Source organism: Bipolaris oryzae, assembly GCF_000523455.1.
Source record: "Bipolaris oryzae ATCC 44560 unplaced genomic scaffold scaffold_33, whole genome shotgun sequence".
Lineage (NCBI taxonomy): Eukaryota > Fungi > Ascomycota > Dothideomycetes > Pleosporales > Pleosporaceae > Bipolaris > Bipolaris oryzae.
In genome coordinates this window covers 104,745-119,516 of record NW_006911309.1, presented here as the reverse complement: position 1 = coordinate 119,516, position 14,772 = coordinate 104,745, and the positions used below count along the sequence as shown (strand labels likewise).

General features: G+C 49.6%; 7 protein-coding genes across 7 annotated transcripts; 4 read left to right on the top strand and 3 right to left on the bottom strand.

Moving 5' to 3' along the window:
• Window positions 1-1,474: 1,474 nt before the first annotated feature.
• Window positions 1,475-2,287, top strand: COCMIDRAFT_89743 (uncharacterized protein; the record flags this gene model as incomplete). Its single annotated transcript, XM_007687755.1, has 1 exon — window positions 1,475-2,287. One exon carries the CDS (start codon window positions 1,475-1,477, stop codon window positions 2,285-2,287), a length of 813 nt encoding a protein of 270 aa, XP_007685945.1.
• Window positions 2,288-2,581: 294 nt separating this feature from the next.
• Window positions 2,582-3,169, top strand: COCMIDRAFT_34937 (uncharacterized protein; the record flags this gene model as incomplete). The annotated part of the gene is made up of 2 exons (XM_007687728.1): window positions 2,582-2,827; window positions 2,933-3,169. The coding sequence occupies 2 exons, from the start codon at window positions 2,582-2,584 to the stop codon at window positions 3,167-3,169; spliced, it is 483 nt and encodes a 160-aa protein (XP_007685918.1).
• Window positions 3,170-3,922: 753 nt separating this feature from the next.
• On the top strand, window positions 3,923-5,676 carry COCMIDRAFT_89773 (uncharacterized protein; the record flags this gene model as incomplete). The annotated part of the gene is made up of 4 exons (XM_007687754.1): window positions 3,923-4,172; window positions 4,234-4,354; window positions 4,409-5,449; window positions 5,514-5,676. 4 exons carry the CDS (start codon window positions 3,923-3,925, stop codon window positions 5,674-5,676), a joined length of 1,575 nt encoding a protein of 524 aa, XP_007685944.1.
• Window positions 5,677-8,379: 2,703 nt separating this feature from the next.
• COCMIDRAFT_89789 (uncharacterized protein) lies at window positions 8,380-9,155 on the top strand (the record flags this gene model as incomplete). The annotated part of the gene is made up of 4 exons (XM_007687753.1): window positions 8,380-8,494; window positions 8,552-8,629; window positions 8,694-8,801; window positions 8,863-9,155. 4 exons carry the CDS (start codon window positions 8,380-8,382, stop codon window positions 9,153-9,155), a joined length of 594 nt encoding a protein of 197 aa, XP_007685943.1.
• Window positions 9,156-9,583: 428 nt separating this feature from the next.
• On the bottom strand, window positions 9,584-10,943 carry COCMIDRAFT_89879 (uncharacterized protein; the record flags this gene model as incomplete). Its single annotated transcript, XM_007687752.1, has 2 exons — window positions 9,584-10,377; window positions 10,436-10,943. 2 exons carry the CDS (start codon window positions 10,941-10,943, stop codon window positions 9,584-9,586), a joined length of 1,302 nt encoding a protein of 433 aa, XP_007685942.1.
• A 525-nt stretch (window positions 10,944-11,468) lies between these two features.
• On the bottom strand, window positions 11,469-12,566 carry COCMIDRAFT_3496 (uncharacterized protein; the record flags this gene model as incomplete). The annotated part of the gene is made up of 3 exons (XM_007687711.1): window positions 11,469-11,834; window positions 11,885-12,459; window positions 12,515-12,566. The coding sequence occupies 3 exons, from the start codon at window positions 12,564-12,566 to the stop codon at window positions 11,469-11,471; spliced, it is 993 nt and encodes a 330-aa protein (XP_007685901.1).
• Window positions 12,567-13,247: 681 nt separating this feature from the next.
• Window positions 13,248-14,302, bottom strand: COCMIDRAFT_89856 (uncharacterized protein; the record flags this gene model as incomplete). The annotated part of the gene is made up of 4 exons (XM_007687751.1): window positions 13,248-13,978; window positions 14,047-14,107; window positions 14,164-14,176; window positions 14,232-14,302. The coding sequence occupies 4 exons, from the start codon at window positions 14,300-14,302 to the stop codon at window positions 13,248-13,250; spliced, it is 876 nt and encodes a 291-aa protein (XP_007685941.1).
• Between the last annotated feature and the right edge of the window lie 470 nt (window positions 14,303-14,772).

Genomic DNA, 14,772 nt, shown 5'->3' with positions numbered 1-14,772 from the left:
CATGAGACTTGGTTGTTTGCTTGCGACAGCGCGTTTCGCGGCTGCCCCTGCGGGGAAGCAAAGATTCGCGCAGGCCGGGTATATTGTTTTTCACTTTGTCCTCGACTAGGCCAGCAAGGAGAAGTGAGACATCCAACTCCAGCCATCTCACCGAGTTTTGGTTTCACAGCGACGGGTTGTATTGGTTGCTATGAGAAAGGGGGTTTGCGGGTGGAGGGCATGTCTTACTCAAGTAGACGAAAGGATCAACATTCAAAACCAAAAAGCCAAGGCTGCAGAAATGCCAGCAGCGTGGTGGAGATGAAGAGTGGACAAGGGTCGGTGTGAGTTGTTTATTTAGCGTAGGCAGTAGTAAATGCCAAGACCCGCTTTCTTGCTCGCCTGAAGGCGCGCGTCCCTGGTTGACCCATCAAATATTACATCAGCGTCGCCGCCAACTGTCCTGAGAGACAAGTATTTCGTTTCCTTGAAACCTCATAGGCGTATCTCTGCCAGAACTTGAGTATGATCCAAAAGCTAACTGTCTGGCTGCCTACTTCAGATTCCAGTGTATGTACACAACAGGTGTTTGGGCTCTCCAAAGCTTCTACCAACAGGCTAAACCTGATTCGTCACATTCTTAGTGGGGCGCTAATGAGCAAACAAACTTGACTTGTTCACTTACACGCAGAGCTGCAACTGTCATTCTGTACTTTAGCTCTGTCTAAACTAGCATTAGGATGCGCTTTTTGGAGTTACAGTATAGCGAGAGTATTTGCGCCGAAATTTGTCCGCTGTGGAGCATGTGTCGATGCACAACATTCAGCACCAATTAGTATTACGTCGGTTGTAACCGGACGAGATTAACAATGCCACAGATTCACCGTTATCTATATGTTTCTTTAGCCTTTTGTTCGGCTCTGTGAATGGCTCGAGATCTTGGGGATATGATACCTTGGCTACATAATAAAAAGTCCGTCTATAATATCCTTAGAGATCTTGTTTACATTTGTACCAAGATATATTCTCATGTAAAGCTTAGGAGGGTCCCTTTAGCTAAATGAACCTGAGAATGTTTCTATGGAGAGTGATATGCACCAATACTCGGGTAGATGGACCATTGTAGACATGATCTTATTTTTTTATCCAAGTCCTCAAATCGCCAGCAGAACATAGTAGATAGCTGAACAACGTGCTGGCTTGGCGAGGGACCAAACATCCAGTAGTTAGTGAAATGAGTAGCGTTAATTGGGCTAAAGTAATAAATTCAAGCATACAGTTGCCTTCAAGAAGCACTTTCTGGTTCAGATTTCATGTTCCTTCTGGCGTGTACTTGACCATCGGAAATACAGACTAACGTCTTTGGACCTTAGCGTGACCCCACAAATCGGTATTTGCAGACGCCGATCTCCAACTTTTTTCGAGCTCAGCACTTTTGCGACAACGCGATCGCAAAGTACATTACGCAACCTACAGTCTGTTTCGTTCTCCAATTATGGCGCCTGTACCGAGCGAGAGTGTATCTCTATTTCACACTGAGCGTATCTCGCAATACGTCTCCATCCCGCCTTCATGCCTTTCGGATCCCTTCTCAGCAGTATGCGCGACTGTATTATCACCATTACTCCTCACCTACTTCCCGCCCGCAAATGGTGTAGTGCTCGCATATGAGGATGTTGAATTAAGCAGCACACCTCCGACCGCATCTGCTACCAAGTCATATTCCAAACATGCGCAAAACGACTCGGAACGCAAGAATGGTTCTCATGCAGAGCCTCTGCTCCTAAAACACGTCGATGAATACGCTGCACCCTTCCTCTGGGCAACTGCCTCGTTCCTTGTATGGCGCCCGGCTCAAAATGCATACCTACAAGCCCACATCACAGACCATGCGAAAACGCATATCACACTCGCGCATCTCAACACTTTCCCCGTCAGCATCCTCAAGGAAAACATGCCTGCAGATTGGTCATGGCACCAGAACGAGTCAGGCAAAGTGAAGAAAGGTTGGGACGATAAACTGTCAGATGAAGGTGGTTGGTGGGTGGATGGCAAAGGAAAGAAGGTGGAGGGCGAACTGCGGGTCAGGATACGCAACATTGATGGCAGAATGGATGGTAAAGGAAAGGGAAAAGGTTTCTTGCGTATTGATGGTTCTCTGCTCTCTCAGGAGGAGGAGAAGGCAGCAAAGGCAGCACAGAAAGCAGGAAGAGGAGGCAAGAAGACTACAACAGACGCAGCGAGGACACAGCAGCGGAGAGAACAGACAAACGGAGATGTTATGGAGGTTGATTCAGAGTCTGATTGAGGCGCCTTTGGCAGTACCGGGCGGCGCATTGGCGCGGTTGCATGGCTTGTGGGCTACGAGACCACAATTGCATTAGGACGGAGTTATGGCGTTGAAAATAGTAAGATGCATTTCTCAGCATCTATGATACCACCAAATACAAATATTCTAGAACCGGAATGCCTTTTTTCTCGATATTCATGTGCACAGACCAATCAGACAACACATACCTCCGAGGCTCCGCAAACCGCGGCTTCAGCCTTGACCCTGACATCCCACCTTGACCACCAGACCACTCTCTTACCAACCATTGCCATGTCGTCCTCCAAGAAATCGTCTTCCTCATCCTCGCGCAAGTCGCGATCGCAGCCCGAAGCGGTTTACGGTCCACCATACTCCTCGTATGGAACGACTTATAGCTCCACGTCGCCATTCTGGACAATTGGCACACTATTCGGCGCTTCGAGCGTCGCGCTCGGGGCTTTTGGGGCTCATGCGTTGAAGCAGCGCATCTCTGATCCAGCCAAGATTGCCAGTTGGGGCAATGCTGCTCACTACCAGGTATGCATTTCACCATCTTTGCTGTCACGACCTCTACAGTCTCTTCTGCTTTGCCACTTGAGTCCTTGTTGAGCCCAGAACCCCGCTAATGCACAATGCGAACAGCTCATGCACTCAGTCGTTCTGACACTTACCGCTGCCGTTGCACCGGCGAACAAACTCGCAATGAGTCTCTTTACGGCGGGTATGGCCATGTTTTCTGGTAGCATATATCTGCTTGTCTGGGATGCGAAGAAATACAAGTCGGTAGGACCCGTTACACCAATTGGTGGGCTGTGCCTCATTGGGGGTTGGATTATGCTGGCGGCAAGGAGCAAGTTGGTTTTATCCAGGGCCAGGTAGAATATGGCGACCGAGAAGAATTTAGATCCTGACTGCCATAGGCTTTGGCACTGTGTGTCAAGAAGCGCTGGTAGCTATAGACACGAACATTGCTTCGGTCAGATTTACAATGAAGAATACGAAGAAAACAATACAGATGAGATGGAATTTGATATTCTCTTCATGATACTAATCTGACAAAATGTCACTACCCTCTAGGAATTGGCAGCTTGGTATCAAGGGAATCCTTGTACCGGCATGGTGCTCGACCACGTCCCACCCGACAGCACGTGTTGTCTTACCGGCATCGCTCTAGGGTCCAAAATGTCCTTACAGTGTGCTAATGTCATCTAGGCCTTTGTTAAGCGTACGACAAGCCAATCACGGAATATGCCATTACTTACTTTGTATCCCTACGCGCGATGACTTGGTTTAGCGCAATCTTCGTTGCCGGACTGACTCGCTGAAGCTCACTTGCCATTCGTTGCGAGCAACCTCCTTTGCGTCAAGTCAGATCAACTCTTCGGCCGTAGTGTCTATTTTGAGCCCCATTGTTCCGTGTAGCTTCCCAATCCCGGGCAATGTCCGCCAGAATAAGGCGTGCAGCAGACAAAGTGACCTCCACCCCACTTGAACACGCAGGTTTTATCGCATAGCCACTTCAAACCCTGCACGAATTGCTAGTCGCGCTAATTCAGTCTAACAAGGACACTACGTCCGTAAAATGTATTTCAAAGACAAAAGGGCAGCTCTTTGCTCATTGCATCCTGCAACATGGACTCGTCGGATAGTCAAGCACCGCCAGGGATGCTGTACCTTTCAGCATTCTATGGCTCAGTACTCGTGGGACTATGGCTCCTGTTGAAAACCATACAGGCTTTGTATAACATTTCGCCATTGCATCCGCTGAGTCACATTCCGGGTCCGAGACTGGCTGCAGCAACATACCTTCCGGAATTCTACTATGATGTTATCAAGTTCGGTTGCTACACGAAAGAAATTGCTCGAATGCATAAGGTATATGGTAGGGATGCAATCAATCGCTGCATGCGAGGGTAAAGGCTGATTTTAGGTTTTTGTACTAGGCCCCCTCGTACGCATCAACCCGAACGAAATCCACTGCGACGATGTCAGCTTTGCCGATGAGATTTATGCCGTAGGTGGGCGAAAGCGTGACAAGCCAGTCCATCAAATCAACGGCTCTGCGTAAGTTGCTACTAAATCCATGGGAAATGAATGGCTCAGCTTACAATCTTTCAGTATTGGCGAAGCAGGATTCGGTACTATTGACCATGACCTCCACCGACTTCGCCGTATCCCAGTGGCCAAATTCTTCTCGCGGTCGATGATTGCACGCCTTGAGCCTGAGCTTCACGCCTTGGTCCAAAAGCTGTGCAATAAGCTTCTTGCACAATCTGGCGACAACGAAGTACTCGATATCACCATGGCGTACAGTTGTTTCACCACAGACGCCATCTCTTCCTATAGCTTTGGCGAAGGATTCGGTCTTCTTAACCAAAAGGGATGGTATCCAAACTTCCGCGCGCCAACTGCATCTGTCCTTCGCCCAGTATTCGTCTTCCGCTTCTTCCCCTGGACCAAAAAGAGTGCCGTACTCGCGACTACCTTCATTGACTACCTTCCCAACGATATTGCTCTCATGGTCAAAACGCTACAAATTGATATGCCTTGGAAGGTCCGCAAGGCACAAGAAGACCTGGACGCTGGCATCACTTATGAGCGACCGACTGTCTTCGCCTCACTCTTGCAATCAGACACACACGAAGAAAAGAATCGGTTCCGCTGGATCGCTGACGAAGCAGAAGCCATTGTGGGTGCCGGAACAGAGACTACAAGCTGGGCTCTAGGTGTAATAACCTACCATCTTCTGAGCAAGCCAGAAATCCTAGCGAAATTGACAGAAGAACTAAAAACCGTCGTCGAAGACCCAACAAACCTGCCTTCATGGACTGTTCTGGAGACTCTGCCGTATCTAGGCGCGGTTATTCAGGAGGGACTCCGACTTTCGTACGGTGTATCTAGCCGCACTGCCCGCGTGCCAACGGAGGAAAATCTACTTTACCGTGGCGAATGGAACAAGAAGAAGATTCAATACGTTCTGCCCAAAGGCTATGCCATTGGCATGTCATCGTTCATCACTCACCACAACGAACGCACCTTCCCGAATTCCTTCGAATTTTCTCCCCAGCGCTGGCTAGACGAGAAGAACCAGCGCAGGAAAGAGGTCGAGCGCAGTATGCTGTCTTTCTCCAGAGGAAGCCGTGCCTGCGTTGGTATGAAGTAAGTATACTACTCTTTTTCTCTAAGGAACCTTTGGAATATTGGTGCTAACATGTTGTCTTAGTCTTGCTCTATGCGAACTTCACCTTAGTTTGACGGCGTTGGTTCTACGTGTGCTGCCGCATATGCGCCTGTGGGATACCACTGAGGAAGATGTGCTTTACGACCACGACATGTTTATTCCTATGACCAAGCATAATAGGGGTATCCGGGTGAAGATTGACTAGTGGCTCTTCTCAGCATACTAAGATAGCAGTAGACACGGCTGCGGTGGAGTCGTCATAGCCGTATCCCGGGTCGCTTCTTACATCTGCGTCCAAATAGATTGTCATAACGAGTTGTTCATTTCCCAAACCTTCTTTGTTTCGTGTTGTGTTCTCATGGGGTAATAACAAATGGCCATTTTAGACTTGACGGGATGACTCCTGTTCGACACCTCCCAAAGTACCTACGTAAGTACCATGCTATGTGAAATTCGTGGTGGCATATGGTCATTAGAAGTCTTCCAAAAGAAACTACAGTAGATCTGGGTGGTGGGCTTTCTTATTCGTCTACGTATGCGAAGGCTTCAACAGGAGTATCCTCACTACTACATGTTAAACAATCTTTCCTGGTCATCATATCTTTCTATCTATAAGGCTGTGACTCTCTTGTCAAAAATAGTCACCTAGGTATACTTATTGCGAATTCAGGGAGCGTGGCCGATAGATATATGTACGGGACGTAAGGGAACATTACGAATGGAACTGGATAAGCTGAGACCGGGTGCGTGACGTTAGTGTATATTGTTTATTCCAGTCAACATGTTTTGAAACCCGAGGGGCTGGTTCGGTGTGGCTATGCTAAAGAAGTGAACGTTATGAGGTTGGATGTGCGAGTGCAAAGACAAGGCTTAAGTCTACATTGCATTGGCACAATATACACGATATGCCGCTTGTAGGTAGAACAGATATATATATGTTTTTAATGAAGTGTTGGTGAAACGATACTTGCCAGGACTGGTTGGCTCGTCCATTGTTTTTCTGAAGGTACTGGCACAGCAACTTTGCTCGTATCCGCGCCGTATCGCAAACTCAACCCTTCTTATCTTACCTCCTGAAGACAAAGATGAGATTCAAGATAACAGAATGGCTCCTGGTCCCAATACCCAAAAACATTTTGACACGGCTTTTCTGCCTTCCTCTTTATCAACCAGTGACACAGTTTCTGGGACGCATGCAGAAACACGGCGTACCAATAACGGCGTACATTGATTCACTTTGCTTGTTCAACTATAAGCCACAATGATTATCTGCTTTCGACACTTTTCCGGAAACTTCCTCTTGCGGTATGCGCAGATACCGCCTTCTGGCGCCGTGACGTTCCTCGTACCGATGATATGGGTCACCAAAAGTAACGTGAGTGCATTGGCACACAAACAAAATGCAGTTCCCATTGAACCCACGCCATAACAGACCTATAAAATGGAGTCTTGGCTGTCTTCGACACTGAACCTTTGGGTCGGATCGGACAAGCAATGTTGAGATGTGCATCGTAGCGATCTTGATAGATAGGTTAGAATGCATCAGTTTCTCCAAGTTAATCCAGCCGGCCATGACTCGGTATGGTTGTACTAGTGCACGATTTATTCTCCTTTCCGCTGTCTACTATCGACGGATCTGCTGGATTTCCTGTTCTGGTATTTGAAACATATCTACGAGGGAGAGTAGGGGGGGTCCTCAATATGCGGAGTTTGGACCGCAACTTAGGTATGGACAGGTCAGATTTGGATGCGGAGCTAGTTTCAAGCCACAGTATAAAAAGGAGATATTAATCCCCCCTTTTGGGGGTTGCAAATGAGTTTATAAGCTGATGCCCGTGTCCATGTCAGTGAATGTCTGTGGCTGCTGGCGGAACGTGGCTGGGTTCTCCGCGGCCATGTTGTACCACAGTACTTTCTCGCTTTCTCGCAGACACACCTCATGTTTTCTTTTGCTACCTCGGGCCTCGTAGTGCTCTCGCTACCACTCTGCCGAGGCCTCGATGCAACCTTTGCAGTTTTAGGTCCCATCATCTCGCGTATCCAGTTGTCTGGTTGGCAGGCGGCTGCCGGGTAGCGGGATGCGCAGATATCGACACTTTTGCTGTTTCTGTTCCTGTTCTGGTAGTAGCAGGCATAAAGGCGCATGCCAATAAAGGCTCGAGACACGAAAGAGGAATGGTGTACCAAGGCTAGGAATCTGACAGCCGTTTGCCGTGATCGATGGTTTAAAGCCGTAGACTTCCTTTCTGGGTATGTTGGCTGATTGCCGGCTGTTGTTGCAACTGAGGTGTGTCAGACATGTCACGTTCAGAACGGCAGCGCAATCACATGCCTTTTGAATCGAGGTCATGTGATAGTACTGAGAACTGGACAGGAAACACGTTATGGAGCAACCAATTCGTATCTGACATACATATGCATACGTAAGTACACACATGCACAAGTGAAGGGGATACGAGAGAAGTGTGGAAGACGTCACTCCGGGGCGAACACTGGAGTTCCCCAAGTAGAGTACACAGCCACCGAGTGACCAGACGCATCAAGCGTGGCGCAAACACCAGCGCATCGACTATCTCATTGCCTAGGCGCATCTGATTTGGTGCAGACAGGACAAAACCGTCTTTGGGCCATGGCGAACCGGAAATGCGCGTCTCACAGAGTGACCCACTTGCGGGCTGGTCGGCCTTGTCTTGCCGCGGGCTTCAACCTAGTGCAACAATGACGTACTTGGTCGCGGATGCTGGCGCAGATCCCGCCAGGCACATTACATCTTCACAACCCGCGTCAACCCTTCTTCTTCCCTATAACAACTGAAATATTCCACGATTCCTCCCCTGATTCTTCACAGAAACCCATCATAAACTACCAAACTTAATTGTTTCCACAAAACCTCAGTCATCATGGATGTATGTACCACTATAAGCTGCAGCATGGGCTTAACAAAGACTTGACCGGACGAGCAAAAGCTGACGAGAATGAACAGGTCTACTACTTCTACTCCTACGGCACCGCCGCATGGCTCAGTATGTTCTTACTCGCGTCTTTTAGGGCAACGACAAGCTTGCTAACGCGAAAAATAGTGACGCAATCCGTGCCTCTCATCACCTCCCCCACAATGATCGTAGCATTGCTTTCACCAGAGGTTCGCGAAGCGACGAGTATGTTATCTCTCAATTCGCTTTGTATTTCAAGACGAGTACATTTACTAACAATGCGAAATAGCTCTGGAAGTCTACTTCAGCCGCTCGCTAGGCCTCACGCTGATCGCGCTGGGAATTCTCACGGTGCTACTCACGGGTTCTGTTCCGTTGTCTAGTCGTCTTTCAGAAGGTATGTCTTCCTCTAGCCATCATTTGTGATTGCTGGACGAATCCTATCTGACCTGCTACAGGAGCAACAACCCAAGCCGAAGATCCAAAAGCACCTTATGCACTGCCAACCCTCACCATAACCGCCATATTCCATGCCGCTTATGCCTTCTATGGATACGCCATGTGGACCAGCACTGGAGTCATGTCGTTCAGTCTGGGTACACTTGGTTCTGGTTTCTTGGCCACGATTGCCCTATGGTGCATCTTGTTCGCCAGCAGCAACGGCAGGATCAGCAGGAAGACTGGTGCGGATAAGAGGACGAGTGGATTCCCCTTCAAGAATGCCGAAGCAGACAAGAGGAAGGCTAGGTAAATGCTCAGCCCTAGAATGGTCTATGGAAAGTCAATGGAGCGGATGGCGGGCGCAAATGACGCGCTTGCAACGCTTGCGTAATCATGAACATGGAAGCAGTGTCTCGTTAGCATGGAGCTGGAAATGCACATGTAAGAATAGCACCACACACACTGGAAAGTCGCATTTGAAAAGAAGCGACACTGTATATTAGTTTGAAAACATGGAATCAATTGGTATCTTTTGAATCTAACACATCACCCCAACCATATGCACCTGGTGCCCGTCCCATAATGTTACACTGGACTTGTCTACAAGCAAGAAAACTAATAGTGAAGAGAAAAATAAGAGACATTAGAGGGCCTGTACCTCTATTTGTATTTGGTCGCTAATAAGCCCGCAAATTGCAGGCAGAACATGCACCATCAGATCAATCATATCCAAGCACACTAAGCCGCAGGAACCGGTGGCTGGAGACCCTCTTGTTGCGAAACATCCGCTGGCTTAGGCGGTTGCTGCTGCTGCTGCTGCTGCTCCTCCTTCTTGACTTCAGGCCGATGAGTCTGAGCACCCTCCTGACGCCACCAGGGAAGTTTTCCGTCCTTGGGAGCGATAGGCAGAGCCTTGGAGGGAGCAACATCCTTCTCGACCGCCTGCCAGCCCTCCATATCTTCTGGTATGCCTTCCTCAGCCCGTCTCCGTCGTTCTGTCGCTGCCTGTGCCTCCATGAAGTTCTCGAGCAAAAGCTCCTTGGCCTGCCATTCCTCGCGGCGCACCCGCTCCAGCTCCTCGGCTTCGGCACGCAGCTGCTCGCCCTCCTTTGTTGCCCACTTCAGTTGTCTACGTAGTAGCTGGAATAGCTCGTTTGCTGGCTTGCGTAGTTCTTCGGGGGTGAATTCGATGTCTGGTGGGAACTGGACTAGCGTTGGAGCAGATGGGCTGGCGAGGTCTTGTAAATAGATGACATTGTTGTGGGAATAGTCGGTTTCGGATGTGCTTGCAGCCGCGGCTACGGCTGTTGCGCTGTTAGGCGGATGCGATGGGGATCCGGGGGTCGAGGCCTTGTCGTGTGGCAGCTTCTTGCCTTCGTTGTTGAGGACAAGCTTCAGGCGCTGCTTGTTATTGGTGGGGTTGGACGAGTGATGCTTAGGCACAGGGTCGGAGGGTCGTAGGGCTTCGGTCTCGTGCACAGTGCGCATGTGTTTGGCCAGCGCGTCGGAGCGGGTGAAGGAGCGGTCGCATTCTGTGAGTGTATTTTAGCATGTGTCTCGAGAATCGGGGTAGAATGCGGAGGGTTATACCTGGAAGCGTGCAGTAGAATGGCTTCTCGCGCGTGTGGGAGCGCATATGTGCCCGCAGTGCGTAGCCGCTCGCATGGGGGATGCCCTTTCGAGTGCAATCGCTCCACTCGCAGCTGTACTTCTTCTGTCGAGTTCCGATGTGGTCGTCGTGGAGATGCTCGACAAGTTTGTCCATATTGTGAAGATCACCGGCTGTGCATCCGTCCCACTTGCAGACGGTGACTTGCTCCTGGCCGTAGTCGTCGTCTTGCGACATGCCTGGGTGGTGATGGGGCGAGGCTGGCACTGAGCCATCAGTGTCTTCGGACAGCTCTTCGTCTAGATCTGGCGGCATCGTGTTGATGGGAGCCGGCGGCGACGAGGGCGCGCGGACGTTCAGGCGTGGTCGCTTGTTGGGGCGCTGGTCATGGTCAGGCGTGGCTTCATAGCTGCGTGGACGGCTTCCTTTTACATCCTCGGGGAAATCATCGCTCCCATATTCTGATAGGTCTGAAGGTGATTCTGTCATGACGGCGAGGTCAACTTGTTGGTGGTGACGGTCAAGGCGACGGTGAAGGTGAAGGTGAGAATGAATGCCGACTGCGCGTTGGCCCAAGGGAGCGTGTTGCGCCTCCCGGCGCGCTCGACGTCTAGCGCATGTGCAGGGGCCAGGCGTTGAGCGAACGGCGCACTTTTCTGCGCAGCCAATCTTGCACACTTCCAATCCTCCACCTCGCAACACCAACAACATGTCAGACAGGCTCTTGTCGCTTCGCAAAGAAACACTTATTTTCGCCATTCTCTCTCGGTAAAGGGTGCTGCGCTACAGTTGCGCCTCACGCCATATGTAAGCATACTTCACTCTCTTTCATCTCATCTTCCATGATGATTTATCCCAGAGTTCTGCAATTCCAAAGAGCTGCCTCACAGTAGCTCAAATGCGGATTAGCTCATACACTACACATATACCTGACTTCATTTTCACGTGTATCAAAGCTTGCTATACATTATAGTTACAGTACTGACAAGTCGCTCTAACTAGGCAACCAATCATCTATGCGAATAGCAGTGCCGCCTGAGCCTCATTGTATCGTCCACCAATGACTGGAATCTTCTTCAGAATCTCGTCCAGTGCCTTCATATCCTCATCGTTGAGCTTCGCCGGCTTCAAGTTTTCCTCGATTCTCTGCGATGTCGTAGCACCCGGGATCGGGATGATAGTAGGCATGCCCTTGGCTCCGCTGTGCGCAAGCACCCACCCAATGGCAATTTGAGCTGGAGTAGCACCCTTTGATTTGGCTAGATCCTCGACAGCATGGAGGAGCTTGATGTTCTCATCGAACACCTCAGGCTGGAACCTAGGCATGTGGTGCAATATGGAGCCAGGCTCAATGTCGCTGTGCTTCTTATATTTGCCCGTCTGGGAAATAATCAGCATCCAGCTTCTACAGCTGCGAGTGATGTACTTACAAGGAATCCGCGTCCAAGAGGCGAGTATGCGATGACGGGAATGCCAAGTTCTGCGCATGTGGCCGCGACACCGTTCTCGAGAATGTCAGTAGACCACAACGAGAATTCGACCTCAACCGCAGAGATGGGGTGCACACTGTGCGCTTTTCGGATTGACTGCGCGCCAACTTCTGACAGACTGATGCCGCCCAGCTTGCCTTCCTTGACATACTCGGCGATGTAACCGACGGTATCTTGGATTGGTGTGTTGGGATCCACCCTAGCACACTCAAACAGATCAAGGCTCTTCTTGCCATCCAGTACCCTCAGGCACTCATCAATGCTGCGTCTAACATTTTCCCGGCTGCCATCTGGCGTCAATTGGCCTTTCTTGAGACCACCCTTGATGGACAAAACAACTTTCTCCGCGTCCTCGGGGTATTTTGTGAAATACTCATTGAGAAGGTGTAGGGAGTTACGTTCTGGTGTACCGTAAAGCTCTCCGCCGTTCCAATTGTTCGCCCCAAGGGAAAGCGCGGTGCGCATAGCTTCAAGGCTCTGTTCTTTCGATGGTGGGTCTGGGCGCCATGTGAGACCTGAATTGTTAGCTTTCTCTTAGTCTTTGGAAAATAGATAGATCGTAAAACATACCCATGAGCCCATAGCCAACTGGCCCTACCGTCTTTCCTACAAGTTGAGGCATATCGAAGTTTGTAGATGATGTCGTGAGAGGGTCTTGAACAGAAAATGAGGCGGGGTAATGATATCACCGTAATTGAACCGTTGCTCGCTAGTTTCTTTATAAAGGCCTATTGATGTGCTTCTCTATTCCCGACCGATACCCAGCCCTATTTATACTCTCATTGAATCTTTTCTCGGGCCCGAAGATGCTTGCTTAGGTACCGCCACCCATGACGCTTATTGGACATACAAGGCCCCGGACGGGGTTTTCAGAGTGCTTAACTCCGCGAAGCCAATCACCGCGGAAAGTAGCGCGACAACACGGGCAGTGGCCTTAGGCGTATGTCCGGTTTGCTGTATGTGGATTATTGTATCGGGTGTAAAATATCTAGAATGTGTGATGTCATGACATTTGTGGCGGAGTGTCGGGATTACTAAGCGGCATGTTGTTTGCACAGGATATACGACTACCGCTAACTGCTTTGAAAATCCAAATGAATGATACTCTATGGATGCGGAATGGAGTAAGTTGTGAGTAAAGTGAACATTCGTTAGCGCAATGATTTCACCCACGAAATTCCGTTCTATCTCTACGGTTCTACGTCAGGCTAGAAATGAAAACACCCAGTCCTCTTCGGATTTACCCTACTCCCTCCACTTCATCCTAACACCTATCTCCATACTGGCACAAAAGGCCAATTGCTTAAATACCCTTCTTTCCTTCAAAGCCCTTCCTCTCAATCGCCTCTATGTCCCTCAGCACATCCCTAACCGGCCAGACGAACCCCTCCTGTGCGTGCCCTATCTTCCCTTCTTCAATCGTGACCAGATACTCCGTAAGTGCCATACCCACATATGCCGCAATCGCTGTAAAAATATGCCACCAGCCGTGCAACTCGAACAAGAAGCCCCATGGAAGTCCAATCCAATGCTTAAACTGTGTAACATACCCGCAAGCATGAAAGTCAATGTTCCAAAGAAAGTACCCAAACAGCCCCGTAGAAATACCAAATGTCGCCATGCTCCCCAGCTTCTTGCGTGCCTCCTCGTTAGTAATCTGCTTCTTGATGAGCGCACGCGTGTGCCTCGAGACCAGGAAAATCATGGCTGCAAAAGCAATTTCGTGCATAATAATCTCGTCGGCCCACACGTGGTAAATGGAGATGGGGATCAGGCTGCCCAGGATGTACAACGTATACTTTTGGCGCTGGGCGCGCGTGGCATCGAAACATAGCAACTGGTGTAGTACAGCACCTACAGCGAGGAACATCGACAAATCGTCACCCATTTGCGAGTGGTACTTTAGGGTGGCGTGGAACCAGGCGGAGAGGACGCCCACGCCAATGAGTCCCCAGTAAGGGAAAGCGAGCGTCGAGATGAGGCCGCCTTCGGGCTTGGGAGATACGCGGCGTAGACCATGGATTCCGTAGATTACTATATTTGCAGAATGTGAGCTTTCCCTTTTCGTCGTGGTGGACTGCAAGCGGTTGAGGTGCACAGACCATAGCTGATATTTGTGAGAGTGTTGATGAATTCGCCAATGTACGGGGTGATAATGTAGTCCTTGTCATCATGAATTATCATTCCCGACTAACCATTACGGGGAACACATGACATACCTCTTCACAGAAACTATATTAAGTTAGCCAAGCCCAAGTTGCTATGCAGGTACTATAACAAGACTCACTTGTGATTTGACGTAGTTGTACCCCAAGCTCCTACTGCTGGCTCTAACGGGTAGTCCCATCGCAATTGCATGTTGGATGTTTCTTAGTTTAGGCGTGGATGGCAGAAAGTGAGTCTTTGATGATGTCTGGCTGTGAGGGTTTGCAGTGGTTTTACAACGTGGAGCTCATGGACGCAAGCTATGACCAGCCCAATAGCGGGATACCACGAAGCACATGGGAACAGGCTAGAAGGCACAACGGCACATATACTCGCTTTCTAGCCTGAACAAACAAGAAGATTTTGAATTCAAAGTATGATTAGCATGCATCATTGATAAGTTTCAGGCGTTTATGGTGCTATCTCAAAGTCAATCTCCCATGAAGCAAGATAAGGTAAGTATACAGTGATAATCAGCCTAGCCTAACAAAAGAAAAAAGGCAGCGAAACTAGATGGAAAAACAACGCACCGTCTGTTATGGAAAAGAGCAAAAAAAGGGGTCTTACCGCGACTCGAACGCGGGGCCTCTCGCAAGCAATGCTCGGGAAATCCCTAAGCGAGA